The sequence below is a fragment of the Pinus tabuliformis genome, chromosome 2_1 (assembly GCF_031772625.1).
Source record: "Pinus tabuliformis cultivar Carrire ecotype Pingquan chromosome 2_1, CPIR1, whole genome shotgun sequence".
NCBI classification, from domain to species: Eukaryota; Viridiplantae; Streptophyta; class Pinopsida; order Pinales; family Pinaceae; genus Pinus; species Pinus tabuliformis.
Window position 1 is genome coordinate 878,892,531 of NC_142299.1, and position 17,712 is coordinate 878,910,242.

At 35.5% G+C, this 17,712-nt stretch overlaps 1 protein-coding gene across 1 annotated transcript; it reads right to left on the bottom strand.

Moving 5' to 3' along the window:
- Positions 1-4,366: 4,366 nt before the first annotated feature.
- LOC149203458 (plant/protein) lies at positions 4,367-11,169 on the bottom strand. Its single transcript, XM_089403447.1, has 2 exons — positions 10,680-11,169; positions 4,367-5,018 (listed from the first exon to the last, which is right to left on the bottom strand). Exons 1-2 carry the CDS (start codon positions 10,950-10,952, stop codon positions 4,734-4,736), a joined length of 558 nt encoding a protein of 185 aa, XP_089259573.1. The 5' UTR covers positions 10,953-11,169; the 3' UTR covers positions 4,367-4,733.
- Between the last annotated feature and the right edge of the window lie 6,543 nt (positions 11,170-17,712).

The following is a 17,712-nucleotide window of genomic DNA, read 5'->3' on the forward strand; positions in this document are numbered from 1 at the left end:
CACAAGGGAATGATTAGAGGTCTATTGCACCTGTTCTGTGTGAGTTTCTCTTTCAAGAAAATTAATATACTCATGTCCCTTTTGTTGAGCAATGTTGATTTATGGACTGATCTCTTTTTGGTATGGAACTTCCTGAACAATATCAATTCTTGGACTAATGTCTATTTGTTGTGAACATGTTGTAGATGTCTCCAAAGAAGAAACCCTTAGTTTCTTGTTTGTTTTCCTTGATGACTTTTTTCCCTTTTCATTAGATTTTTCAATGCTAATAATTGGATAATCAACATTTCCTTTCTCTATAATTCCCTTAGTCACACTTTGAGTAATTCCTCGGGGCCTATCATTAAATTTAGGGTTACTTCCTTTGATTTTTTCTTCTTTGAACTTTTTCCTTTCATGACTTCTTTAATTATGACTTCCTTTGTGGTTGGATCGTTCTTTTACTTTGGTGCAAAAGGTTTCTTCTTTTGATATTTCTTTCCCTTTTTCTTTTTTGTGCTTTCACCTTAGCCTTTCTTGGTTTATAAGTAGAAGCCCTCTCTTCAAGTACTAGAGATCGTTAAGGCTCAAAAGTATCTATAGGCATAGGATTTCCTTCAAATTCATTGTTGACTTCTCTAATTGGCTCATCTGCAAGCTTGCAGACTCTATTGTAGGATCACTTGCATATTTTGTTATGGGCTTCGGGTTTTGAGTCTCTGGCTCTAAAACCCTAGCACTAGTTTGCTTTTTCTTATGGATTGGAGTATCTATTCCTTGTGAAAATGTTGGAGTTTCTTTAAAGTGGTTTCTTTAAAAAAGTTATCCCAATCATCCCATTTTTTATTCAAATCCTTCTCAATCAAAATTTTAACAAGCCTAAAATGATATATACTTCTATTTATATTATTGGGTTTTTCTTAACTTTCAAAGCCATTTTCTTAAGACTATTATAAAGATAATGAGCAAAAATTATTTCATGTCTTTGGAAATGCACTAGGCAACAAATATGGTAGAACATTATGAGACCATACCTACCTTCACAAGTGATCAACTTTTGGAGAATGAAAACAATATCCCTCCACTTTCACTTTAAAGCTAAGATTGGTATGCCATTTTTCCAACTTGCTATTGTCATGTCAAGATTGATCGAAAATTACCTCCATATTTCTCCTTTGATCCTCTGGTTTTTAAACCAGTTCTCTCCAATCCTTGGTAATTCAATGGCTTCAACTAAGAAATACTATGTAATCTTTAATCGAATGTCCCCAACATCAATTTCTACTCCATGAAATGCTCTGGAAAATGCTTTTGTAACATCAAATCATACCCTTGAAATTTTCCCAAAAATTTCAAGCACCTGCTTTTTAAAATCTTTCTCTACCCTTTGGATAGGTTTCTAAGAATTGATGCCAAATTGGTTCGTATCTCATGACAGTCGCCATCCTTCAGCGTTTGGGAAGTATCAAATTTCTAATTCTCTCTTTATCATTGTTATTAAGGATGGTGAATGTATGAAAATTATGAGCGGAGTGAATATGATGGAAAGGCAGTGGAAGGATTTAGGTGAAATGATTGTTCGTTATTCCTTATGAATGATGGAGAAATTATCTCATAACATGTAATTATATTACTTCTTCAATCGCTTGATTGAGAATTTCAAAGCAATTTTGAAGCAACTAAATTAATGATGAAATTGAATTGGGATATTTGATTACTTATGATTAAGCTTTCATACTAAAAGCATACCGCTATCATTGTGAAGAATAATTGTGAAAATAAGAGAAAAGTTCTAGTGGTATTAAGATAACACCATTAACACCAAAATATACCCTGGAGAAATCCATGAGGGAGAAACTCCTACAAGAAATGATCATTGCACCTTTCTCGTCATATCAATAGGAATAAAACCAATTTTTCTAATGGCAACTAAAGTTTTAACACCTCATACTCCCTATCGTAAGGGTTAGGGTTTTCGCATATGCAATCTCGTAATTACAATTAGGGTTTTGAGCCCTCTAGAACCTTCGTGAAAGTCTACATGTGATTAGCTTCAAATGTGAGTAATAGGAATTGACATGACATCCATTGGGTACTATAACGATAAAAACATAGATTAACTTTTCGAAGGAATAACTTCCAACAAACTTTGATGAAAGTGATATTTGTATCATTAGAAATCTCTAATAAAGTAAAATAGAGTCAAGGGCTCAAAACTATATTCATAAAGTTTTGGGGGGGAAACATTCATCTAATACTCAAAATAGGCTTCACACGTTTTAGGGCTCCATATTACTACACTATGGTCAATCCCTAGAATAATTAACAACACAATAATTCTATTTTCCACCACAAAAAGTGCCCAAAATGATGAAAAATTATATTAGAATGATCAATTCCAAATCACTTTTTAGTAATTTTCTTCTTGAGACTCCTAAAAATGAATAAAAAAACTTCACAATAATGCAATTCAATTAAATAACTTTATTCCCTCCATGGAACTATCCTCTAGTGGCAAGTTAAGAAGGTAAAAGTTGATAATTCAAAAGTTAGTATAAGTGGTAAAGAGAAATTAAAAAATAATGAAGTTGGAAGAGCATCAATAAACAATAACAAAAATGTTGATAAATGGATGATAAGCCTTTATAACTCAAGGTGCAGAAACAAATCTTTTTACCTCAATAAAAGAAATGAGGGGTGAGTTTAGATCCATGACCTATATGGTGTGGGGGAAGATATTGGGAAAATGATGTTAAAATTATGGATTCACTTATGGACGTTAGGTGAATTAAAATGCAATCTAATGGTTTCATAAAAATTTGAGAAGACACCAAGAAACTTGTACCATTAATTTAACGAGTGTAGATTCATCTTAACTATATATCTATCATGCATTAAGAATGGTAAAATCTTTTGCATGCAAACCTTTACTCAAGTTTTGCACTCTTAAAAAGGTTACAAATCAAATTATTATGGGTTCTTAACTAAGGGCGGTTCATAATTTTCGTACTAAAACTAACAAAATTTACTTAATAATTTATAATTTTTTTATGTGCCGCATGCCAATTCCACATCAAAGACAGAAAGAATTACCCATCTCCTTCATACTAGGCTGTAGAAAGCACCTTTCTGTGCAAAAAACTTCATAAATCCAAAAAAACAACTTCGAAGGTTTGTGCAAAAGCATTGAGCACAAAAATGCTAAGGACATGAGAAACTCCTACAAAACATTTAAGACAACAAAAAAAAAAACAACAACAACCACAACTTATAAGATGGGATAATCAGAGTGCCCTAACCTTGAGAGTGTATTGTTTCTCTTATGTTGTTATGTGTGCTTCTAGAGAATAACACTTTTTACAAAGCTAATTTTTTTTATATATATAAAATAAAAAGCATATAACTAAAAAAAATATCTCACTATAAAATCTACATCACCAAAGATACGTTTGCAACGGGACCCAATTTTTGGTCTCTTCTTCCCCTTCGTAGTTCGTTGACAATAACCATAGCAGACTTTACAATGACATTATTACATCTTTTTACAAAATCAAAACAATCTTAAGATTCCTTGAAATAGACGCCCTAGACATCACAAAGCCTAATGATCACCCTTTCAAATATAATGTTAGTTGCATTAGAGATACTAGTTCATTTATAAGGCACTGCTTGTAGTGCTGTCACCGAATGTGCTCAATTTTCCGGTCAATCATATCCTTGCTTTGTCATAAAAAATAAGGCATAAGATAAATATAGCACAATCCAACCTGCCCAACAGCGTTACAATTAACAGCATTGTGTCTTTTGCCATAAAAACTTCTTACAGAACAGACGCCAGATTAAGCTTGGTAAGAGAATAACATGCAAGCGATGATACATGACATGAAAAATAGAAATGGGTACTCAATTGAAAAGTTGAAAAACACAAAGTATTGCCATCAAAACTTGTTACAGAACAAACGCCAAATTAAGCTTGGTAAGAGAACAACATGCAATTGGTGACGCACGACATTCAAGATAGCAAATGGATACAAAATTACAAAGTTGAAAACACACAAAGTAAGATTATAGACTGTAAACGAAGTAAAGACAAATTCATTAATGAATACAAAAAGATTATAGACTATAAAAGAAGTAAAGACAAATTCAAGAATGAATACAAATCACAAAGGTCCTTGTCTACACAGATCCCCTACAACAGCTTATCATGAAACAAAACCAAGGTCATTACAGATCAATGATGAACGAGTATTTGTCGTTTCATGCACCTTACACTTATAAAAGTGATTCTCACTTAAATCCCCTATTGGCAAGCGCCATTTGTGTAGGCTACATCAGATATGACCATAAGTCAGCTTACTCTCCACATTTAAACAACACTTAGGTCTAGATCTTTAAAAATACCCATAAAATCTCCATACATAATGCCCACTAGCATAGGTCAATTCGCAATTACAAATAGATTAATGAAAACTCCAAATCCTCAAACGAGGAAATAGGCAGAGAACAAGTTATTTCAAAATTAAAATAAAATAACATACTAAAAATAAGCATATATTATATATGAGTGGTGGGTAGCATGCTCATGGTCGCAGACAGACTTTAACGAGTGCGTTGCTGCTTTTTGGTCCATTTAACATATAGATTTCAAATTACATGTATGTATTAATACAAGTAATACCATGGCAGACTTAGAATTGTATTAAGCAGAATTCCACCTTTAATGGTCCGTGATATCAAATACTTGTATGCTGTCAGTGCTCTCTCTTTTGAGTTTCCTCTGTGGCTTGGATCCGCGTTGTTATGAGGTGGACAGCAGCATTAGATGCTGAAAACGCTCCGTGAAAGCTTTCTTTGAAAGAGAATGTTTCTAAATTTCTTACCATCTGCATCAAAATCTCACCAAGGTCTGCTTGCTTTTCCATCAAGCAGTAGTAATACACTTTTGCACAGCGCTTGCTGATCTCTTCATTGGCAATCTCAGGGCAGTACTCATCATCCAACCATTTTTTCAAATTGATTCTCAACCACTCAGATTCCTGGTTATATTCAAGGAAACCAATATTAGGGCCACTGGGCAAGCGCTAATGTTTTAGGTTAATTGAGCAAATAAGTTTGGCTTGCATGGCCTAATAAATCCTGTCTTGCAGACTAGTAAACTGTAACTAAGCATCTCTTTACTTGTGCAATTAACTCAAATCGCATATACGGATTTCAATTACCTACATTTAGACTGTATACTGTTAAGTTTTAAGTAAAATTTAAAGCTGAGCTGATTAGGAGATAGTCGTTAAAAGCATCAGTCATTTCAGTAACTAAGGTGTACTTCAATCTGAGTGGGAAGTAAACAGACAACTGAGTGCAAATAATTTCCCCTCTTATCAAGGCAGTAATATAACAGGTCAATATTATGGCCAGTCCCCTCCACGAAATGGCTGATGATAAGGCGCCTAGCCTCGATGGATTCTCTTGTGAGTTCTATAAGTCCACATGAGAATTTATTGGGCTGAACCTTCTTCAAGTTTATAAAGAAGCTCCCAAAAACTGGTCTCTGGGAGCTGGAATTAATCAGGGCCTTATCACGCTCATTCCTAAAGTGGGAGACCTGAAGCTGATCACCAGCCAGAGACCCAGCACTTTGCTTAACACATCCTATGAAATCTTGGCCAAGGTGCTTGCATTGCACATTAAGCATATTCTTCCAAAAATCATCTGCCTAGAGTAGAGTTTATCTGGGGATGCTACATTCTGGATAATGTCATTGCAGTAAAGGAAGGCATGGAATGGGCTCACGCCTCGATGCCTCATTTATCAAAATTGAATTTGAGAAAACTTATGCCCAAGTGTAATGGTACTTCATTCCAACGATGCTCGGCGTTTTGGGCTTTGGTCACACCTTCATCAGTAGAGTCAAGGCCGTCTTTGCAGATGCCTAGCCCTGTCTCTCCATTAACAGAAGCAAATCTGAAGAAGTTGGGCCCTCTTGATCGATTCAGCAAGGGTGTCCCCTAGCCCCAACCTTACATGTCTTGGCTGCTGCAGCCTAGGTTACCTTCTGTGTACGAAAGTCGATATGGAGCTAATTAGAGAAATCCTTCCCCCGAACCCTACTGTAGAGCAGCTTGTCAATGGTCACTTTGTCAACCATTCATTTCTAACAATTGTAGAGGAACAAACTTCGTGGAAGACCACCATGGAATGTCTAAACACCTTTTGTGTGGCTTCAAAATCTAATATTCTATGGGCTAAAGCCTAAAACTCAAAGCTGCAAGCAGAGCCAACAGCCTATCGCCAACTAGCTAGCCTTTCAAAACTGGGCTGGAGTCATCGAACCTGGCCAACTTTTCAGATTGTTGATCATCCCTTTCACCTACTAGGATTCTCCTCAAGATCTATGGGAGGTGGTGGTCCAAAAAGTATAGATGAACATATCAAGGGATTACTAAAAACTCAGCCTTGGCAGCGAAATTTCAAATTTGCATGAAGGTTCTGTTTAAAACCCACTACTCTTCATGTAACTCCAAAATAACTTATGCAAGATTAGATAAGGATCTCTGAAATTTCTTATGGTCTAAGACTCAAGAGTGACAAAAGGAAGGGGCTCAAAGCCTCAACATAATTAATTAGGTGTCATGTTGTGTGCCTCAAAAATTGGTCATTCTGGGTATCATCAACCAACCTTCAGGTGCAAACCTTATGTGCCAAGTGGGTGATTCAAACTGTTAAGGGAAACGACGCTTGAAAGGTCCGTCTCCTGTGTCAAATCAATCAAGTTTTTCCACTCAAGAAGCATACATGGCAGGGCTTTTTATCACCCCTTCTCAAGATAAAGTTGTTAGTAGTAGTACTTTTGTTTTGCAGAGCATTTGGAAGGCTTGTGAGGCTGTTAAGATTTTTCTTTCCTAGAAGGATTAGTTTCTCAGATATGGCATGTCATTTAATGATCACCAGCTGTGGTGGTCCCCTCTTGTGAAGTTTGAGGGCAAGCTGCTGTTCGAGTCTCCCTAGGTCTCAGCCTTAAGGCTTTTCAAGAAAGGCATTAACTCATCCAATGAATTCTTTACCAGTAGATCGAGGAACTAGCTCCCTTTCTTTGAGCAAAAAGAAAACTAAGACTGGCTAGCATGGATATGTTTATTTTAGAACAGGTTCAAGGACTCATTCTTAATGGTCTCATGCTCAAGCTTGGCATTCCAATGCTGCTGTCACTGGAAATGGGGAAAAGTGGCAACCTTCTCCAAACACAAACCTACTATGGGATACACATAGCTTTGCTTTAACCCATTGTCGGAGGGCCGGCTAAACAAACTTTTGCACCTGAAATCTAAGCCAAAAACATAGTTATTTCAGCTTCCCAATATTTGCTAACTAGTCTTGGAACCTAAGAATGCTATTTTTGCTTCGTGTTTAACATTGGAGACCTTGTGGATAAGAGATTATCATACTTAGGGATGAAAAACCCACGTTGGCCACATTATGGGCAAAGAGAAGCCTTCAAGAATATTTTCTGTTTTATCTCTTTATCCAAATCTGCGTGGGCCTAGGCCAAGTCGCTATGTCAATAATACTTCCTCCCCTCTATGTAATGGAGAGCTACCTTGTTAGTGGTTAGGCAAGACACTGCCTTGGGCCATTGAGCTTTAATTTGCTTGGATGCATGTTAGAGCCAAAATCCTGTTTTGGTTATGAAGGAAATGTGATGATGTTGTTTTAAATTTAACAGTCCCATCAAGGAACTTTCCACAGTATGATGATCCCTAATCTGTGCCAGCTTGTCTTTCTAAATGACAGTGCAAAGTGTAAAAATTAAGGATGGAGATGAAGCATCTCCAACAGCTTCTAGATTTTTGGGGTGGGGCTTCCTGTGCCACCTAGCCCCTCACTACAACTCACTTTAGCAGGTTCTCACAAAGTTGATAGTGAACCCTTGAGGGGCACAAGAGGTACAACTTTACAAGCATGAGAGTAGTTAGCCCCCAGCCACACCCCAGAACGACAAGCAGTTCTCAAATCTAGCCCTGGCCATCTCTTAAGGACCCAAGCCATTGGAGCCATCCCCTGATGTTTAGGAACCTGTTGAATGAATTGGTGTCAAACACTCAGTTCTGGTTGGGTCCCTTGCCTTGATCATGACCAATCTCCTCCTGAGGTTGACATATCTTCCTCTTAGTGTTTCTCACTCGAGTTTTGTGACTATCTTTTATTTTATCTCTTGACAGGTGTTTTTTCCTAAGCCAGCCCACGCTTTTGGCTACTTTGCCTTTTGTGGTATGTTTGAGGAGACTGCATTTGCAATCCTCTTTTTATTAATTACAACCTTGCATAAACTGCTTCTCTTAATAGTCAAAGGAAGCTTTAATTCAGATGTATTATGGGCAGTATAAGGTTGAGTTTTGACAAACTTGTTATGTTTTTCTGGTGCCTTAACACCTGACAACATACATATGGCGAGCAGACACTTCTACTTAAAAAATAAACACATCCAATCAACAATAAAAATAATATCTATGTTCTAACACAAAACCCAAAAGGCATCAACGCAAACAGAATCAAAATCAATAGCTTCAACATCCTATATTAGATGGAAAATTTGCACCTTAGCTATTACATTGTAAATTATTTATCAGTCTCTACCATCCCCTGATTAAATCAATAGCTTCAATATCTTATGTTAGATGGAAAATTCGTACCTTATCTATTACATTTTAAATTATTTATCAGTCTCTACCATCCCCTGATTAAACCTAATTTGAATTCCCAATAGCAGATAAAGTCTAGGTAATTTATATGTAGTGTGACACTAATATCCAGAGAGTTGAAGATAAGTTCATCTAAGGACCACTTCATAGTTCAATATGCAACCTAGGATAGAATCAAAATACATTAGTATTAGGCTATTTGCTTTGCACATTTGAAAAATAAATGTCCGGAAGGAATCCTTACGAGTACTTTGTATATTTCAAACCTCCAAAACTGTCATTCGAACTCAAGTGCAACACAGAACATCCATAACAATGCTGATCACCGTTGGGAGAAGCTTTAAGTAGCCTGACAAGTATTTTAGGTTGACATATTTTTTCGTTAAATTCGACATATATGTGTTATTTTAAGACTTGGTAATATTTCTAATCAAGAATCTTAGCAGACAACTGCATCCTGTAAATACGGAACTTCACATTAAGTTATAAGGGAAGTCAAATTTCTGGCAAAGTTCCTTAAGGGCCATTTTAGACAGATCAATAGATGAGCAAGATCTAAATTCTATTGAACTTCACTGAGAAATCAGTTTGTAAATGTAATGAAATATGGCTGGGGTAAATTCATCTTAATTCCAGATCTCAGATCTATTAAGCATCAAGATGGATTAATTAAAACAATTTATAAAGTTCTCACTGTTTAAAAGATACTGGGTTAAAATGGATCTATGTTAATCTTTTTTAACATGATGGTAATTAACAAATGGTCATACTTAAACATTTTTTCACTCAAGGTTATTGGCATTACGTACCCAACTTCAACTGGGATGTAAACTCTAGTATGCACTTCAATTCTCTTCATGCACCTAATTCCTTCTTGTTTCTTATTTCATCACGGTAATTCAGAGGGTGTTCAAGGACCACACTGCACAGATCTATATTTACAATTAATATTTAATATAAAGCCATTTTGCATTCAACAGGAATTTTTTCAGAATAATGGTTACCAAAGTCCAGTAAACTCGCTGTTTTTTCAGTGATCAAGTACATCAGCTGGTACTTCAGGATATATGTTGTGTTATTACATTGATGATTTTTGAGATACTCATCCTATTTAATTTCAGATATGGCCAATGAAAACTGGCCCATATTCAGATAACTATTTTTTACTCTGTTCTGTAGAAATTTATGTGCAGGTGAAGTGCAACGCGCCTTAAGATAATTAATGTTACTCTGTTCTGTAGAAATTTATGTGCAGGTGAAGTGCAACGCGCCTTAAGATAATTAATGTTAAATGCTGTAGGTTCTGTTTGAGTTCAATCCTATTGCTCCGTGTTGAATGGCCCTTAGTTTGACTTATATTAACAAAACTGCTCCACAATCATATGCAAAAAGATGATGTGAGAATAAAAAATAAATTTAGCCCAAGTTCTTGAGCTTGCGGCCTAATGGGAAATTGCTAAAGGCATATTTTTGAGGACCATTGTCGTCCATTTCACTTGTGGTAACTGATAACGAGATGAACTGTGGTTTGAATCTTATACCTAAAAACAGTTGTCAGTTTCCAAGCTAGTTACCGTTTAAATTCCATGCCTGCATTATCTACTTTATACTCTGGATTATCTACTAAATACTCTGTTGTGGGGTGGCTTCGAATAACAAAGAACTTATCTACAATATTCTCTGTGGTCAAGTGCCTTTCAGAAATAATAATTTGAAGAGATAAATATGTACTGAGATATTTTTTAATAAAATTGTAAAATTAGAAAACATAGTGAAATCTTCTCCTATAATTTATTGCAATCAAACCTGAATCAACAAAAATATTTGAAGACTGTATAGAGGAAAAAAACACTTGTAAAGATTTTATCTGTTTTGGCACAAATCATTCTGACGTCTGTCATAGCAATTTACACTGATACAGAACCAATAACTTAAACTTAGCGAGTTCCGGTCTGGAATAACGGGGTCTACTGACCCTTGCATTTGGTTAACTAATATTACCTGAAGTGCAGAAGACGGTAACATCCATTCTTCTGGAACTCTCAAATCCTGCACGAATTCATCATTTTCTTTATCTCTGGATTTTAACGAGCATACATATCGAGCCGAAATTGGCACTAATTTTTGTACACCCCCTGTAATTGAACTCTCAAATACTGCGCTTCTCCTTTTCGCAATTAGAAACGCTTCGGAATACTTGGGGATTATGTGCGGTTGCAAAGCAGGCAACAAGATATTTGACTGATTAAGCCCTAGAGCTAGGGTTTGTGCCATGACAATGAGCTTTCAGGTCAGATATTGGGACAACTTAGATGCTTTTCAGGTGTCAATGCGTTTGCTTCAAGATTGCATCATTTAATGTCTGGGTTTTGTGACGCATTAATCATGAAATCCACTTCTAATGACTTTCAATGTCTATTTGTTTATGCATGACTCCCATCATTTCATATCTGGTTTTATGGTGGTAAACAAAGTAACTCTGACGTGCAGTCTTATTTGAATTATAAAGACAATGTTATATAACTGGAAAGGTATCATGGTTATATTTCCGTTATATTTTTTTTATTACGGGTATACATTTATTTTTAACTCTAGATTTATCAATAGTGGAGAAAGATTATTTTTTTATTTATTTTAAAATAGATTGGTTATATTTTTTTATTACCCATCTAAATTTATTTTTAACTTTAGATTTATCAATAGTGGAGAGGAATCAAAAAGAGATTTGTATATCGAGAGATTTAATATGGATATAAGTTGGTTTAATTTTCTCTAAATAAGCTATATTCCACATAAATACCATGGATCATTTTTGTTATTTAATTTTATAAAGTTATTTCTTCTTTTTTTTTGTGACCTAGTGAAAATGTTCACATTACATTATATTAATCTTTTTATTTTTATGTAATTTGATTTAGTGAAATGTTAAACATTGCATCACAACATCTCTTCCCTATTGAGTTGGAGAGTGGCCTAAATGTTCATAATTTTTATTTAATTTTTATTTAAATATGAAAAGAAGCTTAAACTAGCAATTGCACCAAATGTTGCAATGGAAACGTCGTAAGGCAATAGCATATAACATTAATTAATGTTTCTCTGACAATTTTTGAAAGGCAGAAAAATATCTAGAAAAGGCAAGGACCATGCTACAGTAAAAACTTACATCTTGCTACCTTAGAGTAGGACCAAGCTCTAATCCTCGAACTCTATTGGAAAATTTCAATGAGCACAGAGTTTCTCCCATGTCATTTTCATGGGGACTAATTTGTACAAATAAAGTCTTTGTGCATCCTCCTAAGTGAACATGCATCAAATTGGTGTTAGATGTTGTGCAAAGACTCTGAGACAAGACAATATCATACCATCTCTATATGAGCTCATTCCTTCTACCATCAGCTGCCAAAACATGGCTCCTCCACCTACTCTTCCCATGCTAGCAGAAGAATATATACAGTGAAAACTTACATCTTGCTACCTCCGAGTAGGACCAAGCTCTAATCCTTGAACTCTATTGGAAAATTTCAGTGAGCACAAAGTTTTTCCCATGTCATTTTCATGGGGACTAATTTGTACAAATAAAGTCTTTGTGCATCCTCCTGAGTGAACATGCATCATATTGGTGTTAGATGTTGTGGAAGGACTCTGAGACAAGACAATATCATACCATCTTTATACATTCCTTCTGCCATTAGCTACCAAAACATGGCTCCTCCACCTGCTCTTTCCATGCTAGAAGAAGCATATATTTGTTTATAAACCATATCAAATAAATTGTCTCTCTAGTCAATGCTGAATCTTGTGTCTTTAGAGGATTTCTCAAAATCTACAAACAGAACTAGTTTCTTCAATATTCTACTTCCATCTTCTAGATGGTTCTTTATCCAACCTAACCGAATAGTTAATAAATAAGGGCAAACTTCTCTTTGTATTCAGACTGATGCCCTTCCAAATGAACTTTATTTATGTACATACATATGCAGTGTATAATTAGGAATATGTTAATAAACCCCAATTATTCTCCAGAGCGATAAGAAAATAAGGGCAAACTCATTTCAAAAATTCTTAATGCTACCGTTCCATCTTCACTTAGATTGTGGTGGAAATAGGAAGCTTTCCCGAAGGATTACAGGAAGAAAATGAGACAACATTAAGAAATTCAGTTGAATTTGGAGGAGATGAATGTGATGGCAAGGCAAATCTATTAAACTTTAATAATCAAATATGTTGAATAAATCTGCCACCATTGGAAGAGGAACATCTAATCCCATGAAGCCACTAATGCGTTGGGCTGAAGGTCCCTCACCAATTTGAAGAATATATGGCTCTCTAATGATATTTCTCAAAGGAAAACAAGAAAACAATGTTCTGACACCATAGGGCGTTTATTATTAGCTCCATATTTTCTAAAATTTGCATTTTCTGTCTTACAAACATTCTAAAGCTAAGTTGTCTTCTTGCATAGACGCAGACGAACAATGATGAGGAGAATTAGGGATTTAAAAATATAAATTTGCATGCTTGCTAGTTCCTAAAGAATATCCCAATAACTCTAGCACATATAAAGAGCAAATTCTTTCTAGGAAAAGAAAAGGCAAATCTGTTAAACTTAAATGATCAAACATGTTGCATAAATCTGCCACCAACGACGTTGAAACAGTACATTTACATTAGTCTCACGAAGAAGCATGAACATGCCAAGTTCCAACACTAAAATATTTTTTAAAACATATATATGGAAATGTGTTCATCTCTTCATTGGATGCATTGTGCATTTGATATTCATAAGTTCTCTTCCTGGGCGCACTTACTCTTTCTTGGCACACACTTGTGTTTGATTCTTGGTGACATGCTTGGTTTTTCAACACATGGATATTTGCTTGTTGGCACTCTCAGTCTGCTGCTGAGATTTGAAAAGTGGAATGACAAAAACCAAAAGTGGAATTGCGTGGGGGTGGTTCCCTAGTGGTGAGCTTCACCAATTCAAATATGCACCTAGTTGACTTAAAACCCAAATAAACCATACGCCAAATTGACTTGAACAAAATTTCATATTTCTGGCACACTTATGATCCTCTTAGGTTAGCCATTTTCTTGGCTATTTTCGAACTTAGTTTTTACTTGTCTCTTCCAGTTTTCTCTGCAAACCATTGCACAAACCACTACCATTTAATGGCCCCTCAAACAGTAGATTCGATGAACTTTTTACGAAGCGAAATCATACCAATTTCCAAGGCTAATTTGTGCTAAAATTTATTGTGTTTTGGTTGCTGCTTCCCCAACGAAATTGTGCCTTTGTCAGCGGCATTTCATGGCCCTTCAATATAGTGATTTGATGGGTGCCTTGCCAACTAAAAATGTGCTCCCTTTTGTCGCGACTTGGTTGGTAAATTCTCAGCAAAATCATGGATCTAATCCTAGTGAATTCGTCCTCTTTTTATACTGCATTTTGGTCACCAAAACACCCAGCAAAAACGAACCTCTTGGCTCTGTCAACCGTGTCTGCAATTGTAAACTTGTGATATTACCTCTCTAACATTGCATATTACATTTTTTTCAACCTTCACTAATTTCATCTTATTGGGCCCTGGTTGTCCACACATCTGCCTCTGCCCACAACTTAGCAATATTTTCATTATTGGTTTGATCAAATATCACTGGTGATATGTTTCTCCCACTGTCATTGTTCATTGTAAGCAGATTTATTGCATCTGCATTCAAATATTTCAAGGTAATGTCCTAGTTTATTGTAGAATCCATTGACAGAAAAGAGACACTTGCAGTCACTATAGGAAAAGCGTATCATCATTTGATATATTGATTTATCTAGATTCTATAGGAAGGGGAAGCTGGGTAGAATGTACCATATATGTGAGCTCTAGCTTGAATTTCACAGCCCCAGTATCTCAATGCAGCATTAACATATATACAATTACTAAGGTCCATGGGTCTGCAAATTCTCTTGATCCTTTCTATAACATATTGTCAAGCTTCTCAAAATTAAGCAAGTTGAGACAAACAAATAACAAATGCGTCATCCTTTGAACCTTGCAATGTACATAAGCTTGTAGTCGGAATCATGATTGGCCTTTGGAAAATGTCCTTTCGACCAGTGAATTCAACACCAAAACTAAGGATTGTAAGAAGATACATCCTTGAGTTCTCTCCACTGGTGAATGACTAATTAATTAGAAGTATAGAATATCTACTTCTATTTGGCAATAAAACATATTCCTAAGGGATCTTTGATATGACCAATGAGGAAGTTTAATCTAGTTGCCACCGACAATATCACAATCATAAAACAAAGTCCAAATAGAAAATTTATTTCCCATCCATTCACTATTCCATCTCATTGCTATGAACATATATGCCTCACATTCATTACAGAGCCCTGGCATTCTTATGACTACACTTCAATGACTTTTGTTGATGCAATTAAAAACATTGTGTGATAGATGCAGCAAAAGGTGATAATTCCCATGTCATAGTACTCACACTAAGGTATACCATTGATAATCATTGAGTAATACAACCCTATAATATCTTGAATACAACTCTATTATGATGCAAAGAATACAGTGAAAAAATATTTGGGCCATATACCAATTGTTATGAGAATAAGAACACCCAATAAAGCTGGTGGATTTCTGGAAAAGCTCAAAAAAGTTTAACTGTATTATTTTTCCAAGAAAATGTTACAACATCCCCAATCCAATAAATCATTCATGGGAGTTTAAACACCCTAAGTAGATAGAAGCTTCCATCTTTGACCTGCTTCTCCAATCCATGAATGCCTTGATAAGCATTTCTTCTAGGGCTTCATCTTCCTCAACTTCTTTGGGGAAACTCTATGTTCTGCTCCTTATTACTTACATAATGAATATATGTTGCATCACCAATTCCCTACATCCAGAAGCTTCTTTCAATGGTGCATGCAGAATTGCTACCAAAGGACAGACTAGATATGTGTTCAACAAAATAGCAACAAATTCTTCATTGGCATGTATGCACAGGATCTTTAGTACAGATAATGAGGAAGACGAACCCTTCATTATGGCCTTCTCCTTAAGAATGTGTATGTCTAAGCTACGTTGTCTTTTGATTTGGAAACCTTTTCAAGCGCATGACATTCTCACAATAAATACCATCTAGAGGATTACTACACATTCAAAGTCATTATAGCCATCCACTCATCCTCCATAGCTTATATCTTTATGGGGAAAAGAAAAGATGATACCTCCCAAAAACGAAATCAAGAGTTGTTCCAGCCTTGTACATTAAGAGCAGCTACTAGATCTTCAACATTGTTGCCCAATACAACAGAATTATTACACTGACCATCATCGATAACAACTTCATGACTTCCCACAACCGCATTCAATCTGAAGAAACAAAGTTGAATATCTCGAACAATTGCATTAAATCATCAAACTGGGTGTAAAAATGGTTCCATTATGACATAAATTAAATTGTGTAATTTGTAGGGATTCAAGACTAATTTCCAATTAGCATGAGGACTTATTATGAATGTAAGATCAGCAATTTTCAAGCTTAAATTTCTATGATAAAATAGTCACCGCCATTCAGGGTACAAATAGGTCTCCTAGGAAACTTGACCAAAAATCACTATTAGCAAATTTCACACGAGTGTTGTGCATAAGAAAACTATTAAGTATCTTAACAACACGATTACAAATAGCACGGGAAGGTAAGGAATACATCAGCTGAATAAGATATTTCCCTTGATATCATGCAAACAACATATCCATACTCTGCCATTGCAGAAACAAGTGTTCAATTTTTCTTTCTTTTCTAAAAATGCAAAGAATGTTACCTCATTTTTAAGAGCTGAGTCACATTTTGTAAATGCTAGACCTGGGATCGATAGCACTCCAGAGAACTCTGTTGAAAGCAGTGATCACAAATGTATCAATGACATTCCTTTCTTCTGCCTACAAAAATAAGAACCCCCAATCACACCTGTATGAAGCCACTAATGTGTTGGGTTAAAGGTCCCTCACCAATATATAGCTCTCTAATGCTATTGCTCAAAAGAAACCCAAGAAAACATTGTTCTGACACCACAAGGCGTTTATTGTTACCCCCATATTTGCTAAAATTTGCATTTTCTATCTTACAAACGTTCTGAAGCTAAGTTGTCTTCTCTAAGCATAGATGCAGATGAACAATTTGCAAATGATGAGGAGAATTAGGGATTTAAAAACATAAATTTTCATGCCTGCTTGTTCCTAAAGAATATCCTAATAACTCCAGCACATATAAAGAGAAAATTCTTTGTAGGAAAAGAAAAGGCAAATATGTTAAACTTAAATGATCAAATATGTTGCATAAATCTGCTACCAACGACGTTGAAATAGTACATTTATATTGGTCTCGCGAATAAGCATGAACCTGCCAAGTTCCAACACTAATTGCTACCAAAGGATAGGCTATATATGTGTTCAACAAAATAGCAACAAATTCTTTATTGGCATGTATGCAGAGGATCTTTAGTACAGATAATGAGGAAGACGAACCCTTCATTATGGCCTTCTCCTTAAGAATGTGTACATCCAAGTTGTGTTGTCTTTTGATTTGGAAACCTTTTCAAGCACATGACATTCTCACAATAAATACCATCCAGAGGATTACTACACATTCAAAGTCATTATATCCATCCACTCATCTTCCATAGCTTATATCTTTATGGGGAGAAGAAAAGATGATACCTCCCAAAAACGAAATCAAGAGTTGTTCCAGCCTTGTACATTAAGAGCAACTACTGGATCTTCAACATTGTTGCCAAATATAATAGAATTATTACACTGACCATCATCAACAACAACTTCATGACTTCCCACAACCACATTCAATCTGAAGAAACAGAGTTGAATATCTCGAACAAGTGCATTAAATCATCAAATTGGGTGTAAAAATGGTTCCATTATGACATAAATTAAATTGTGTAATTTGTAGGGATTCAAGACTAATTTCCAATTAGCATGAGGACTTATTATGAATGTAAGATCAG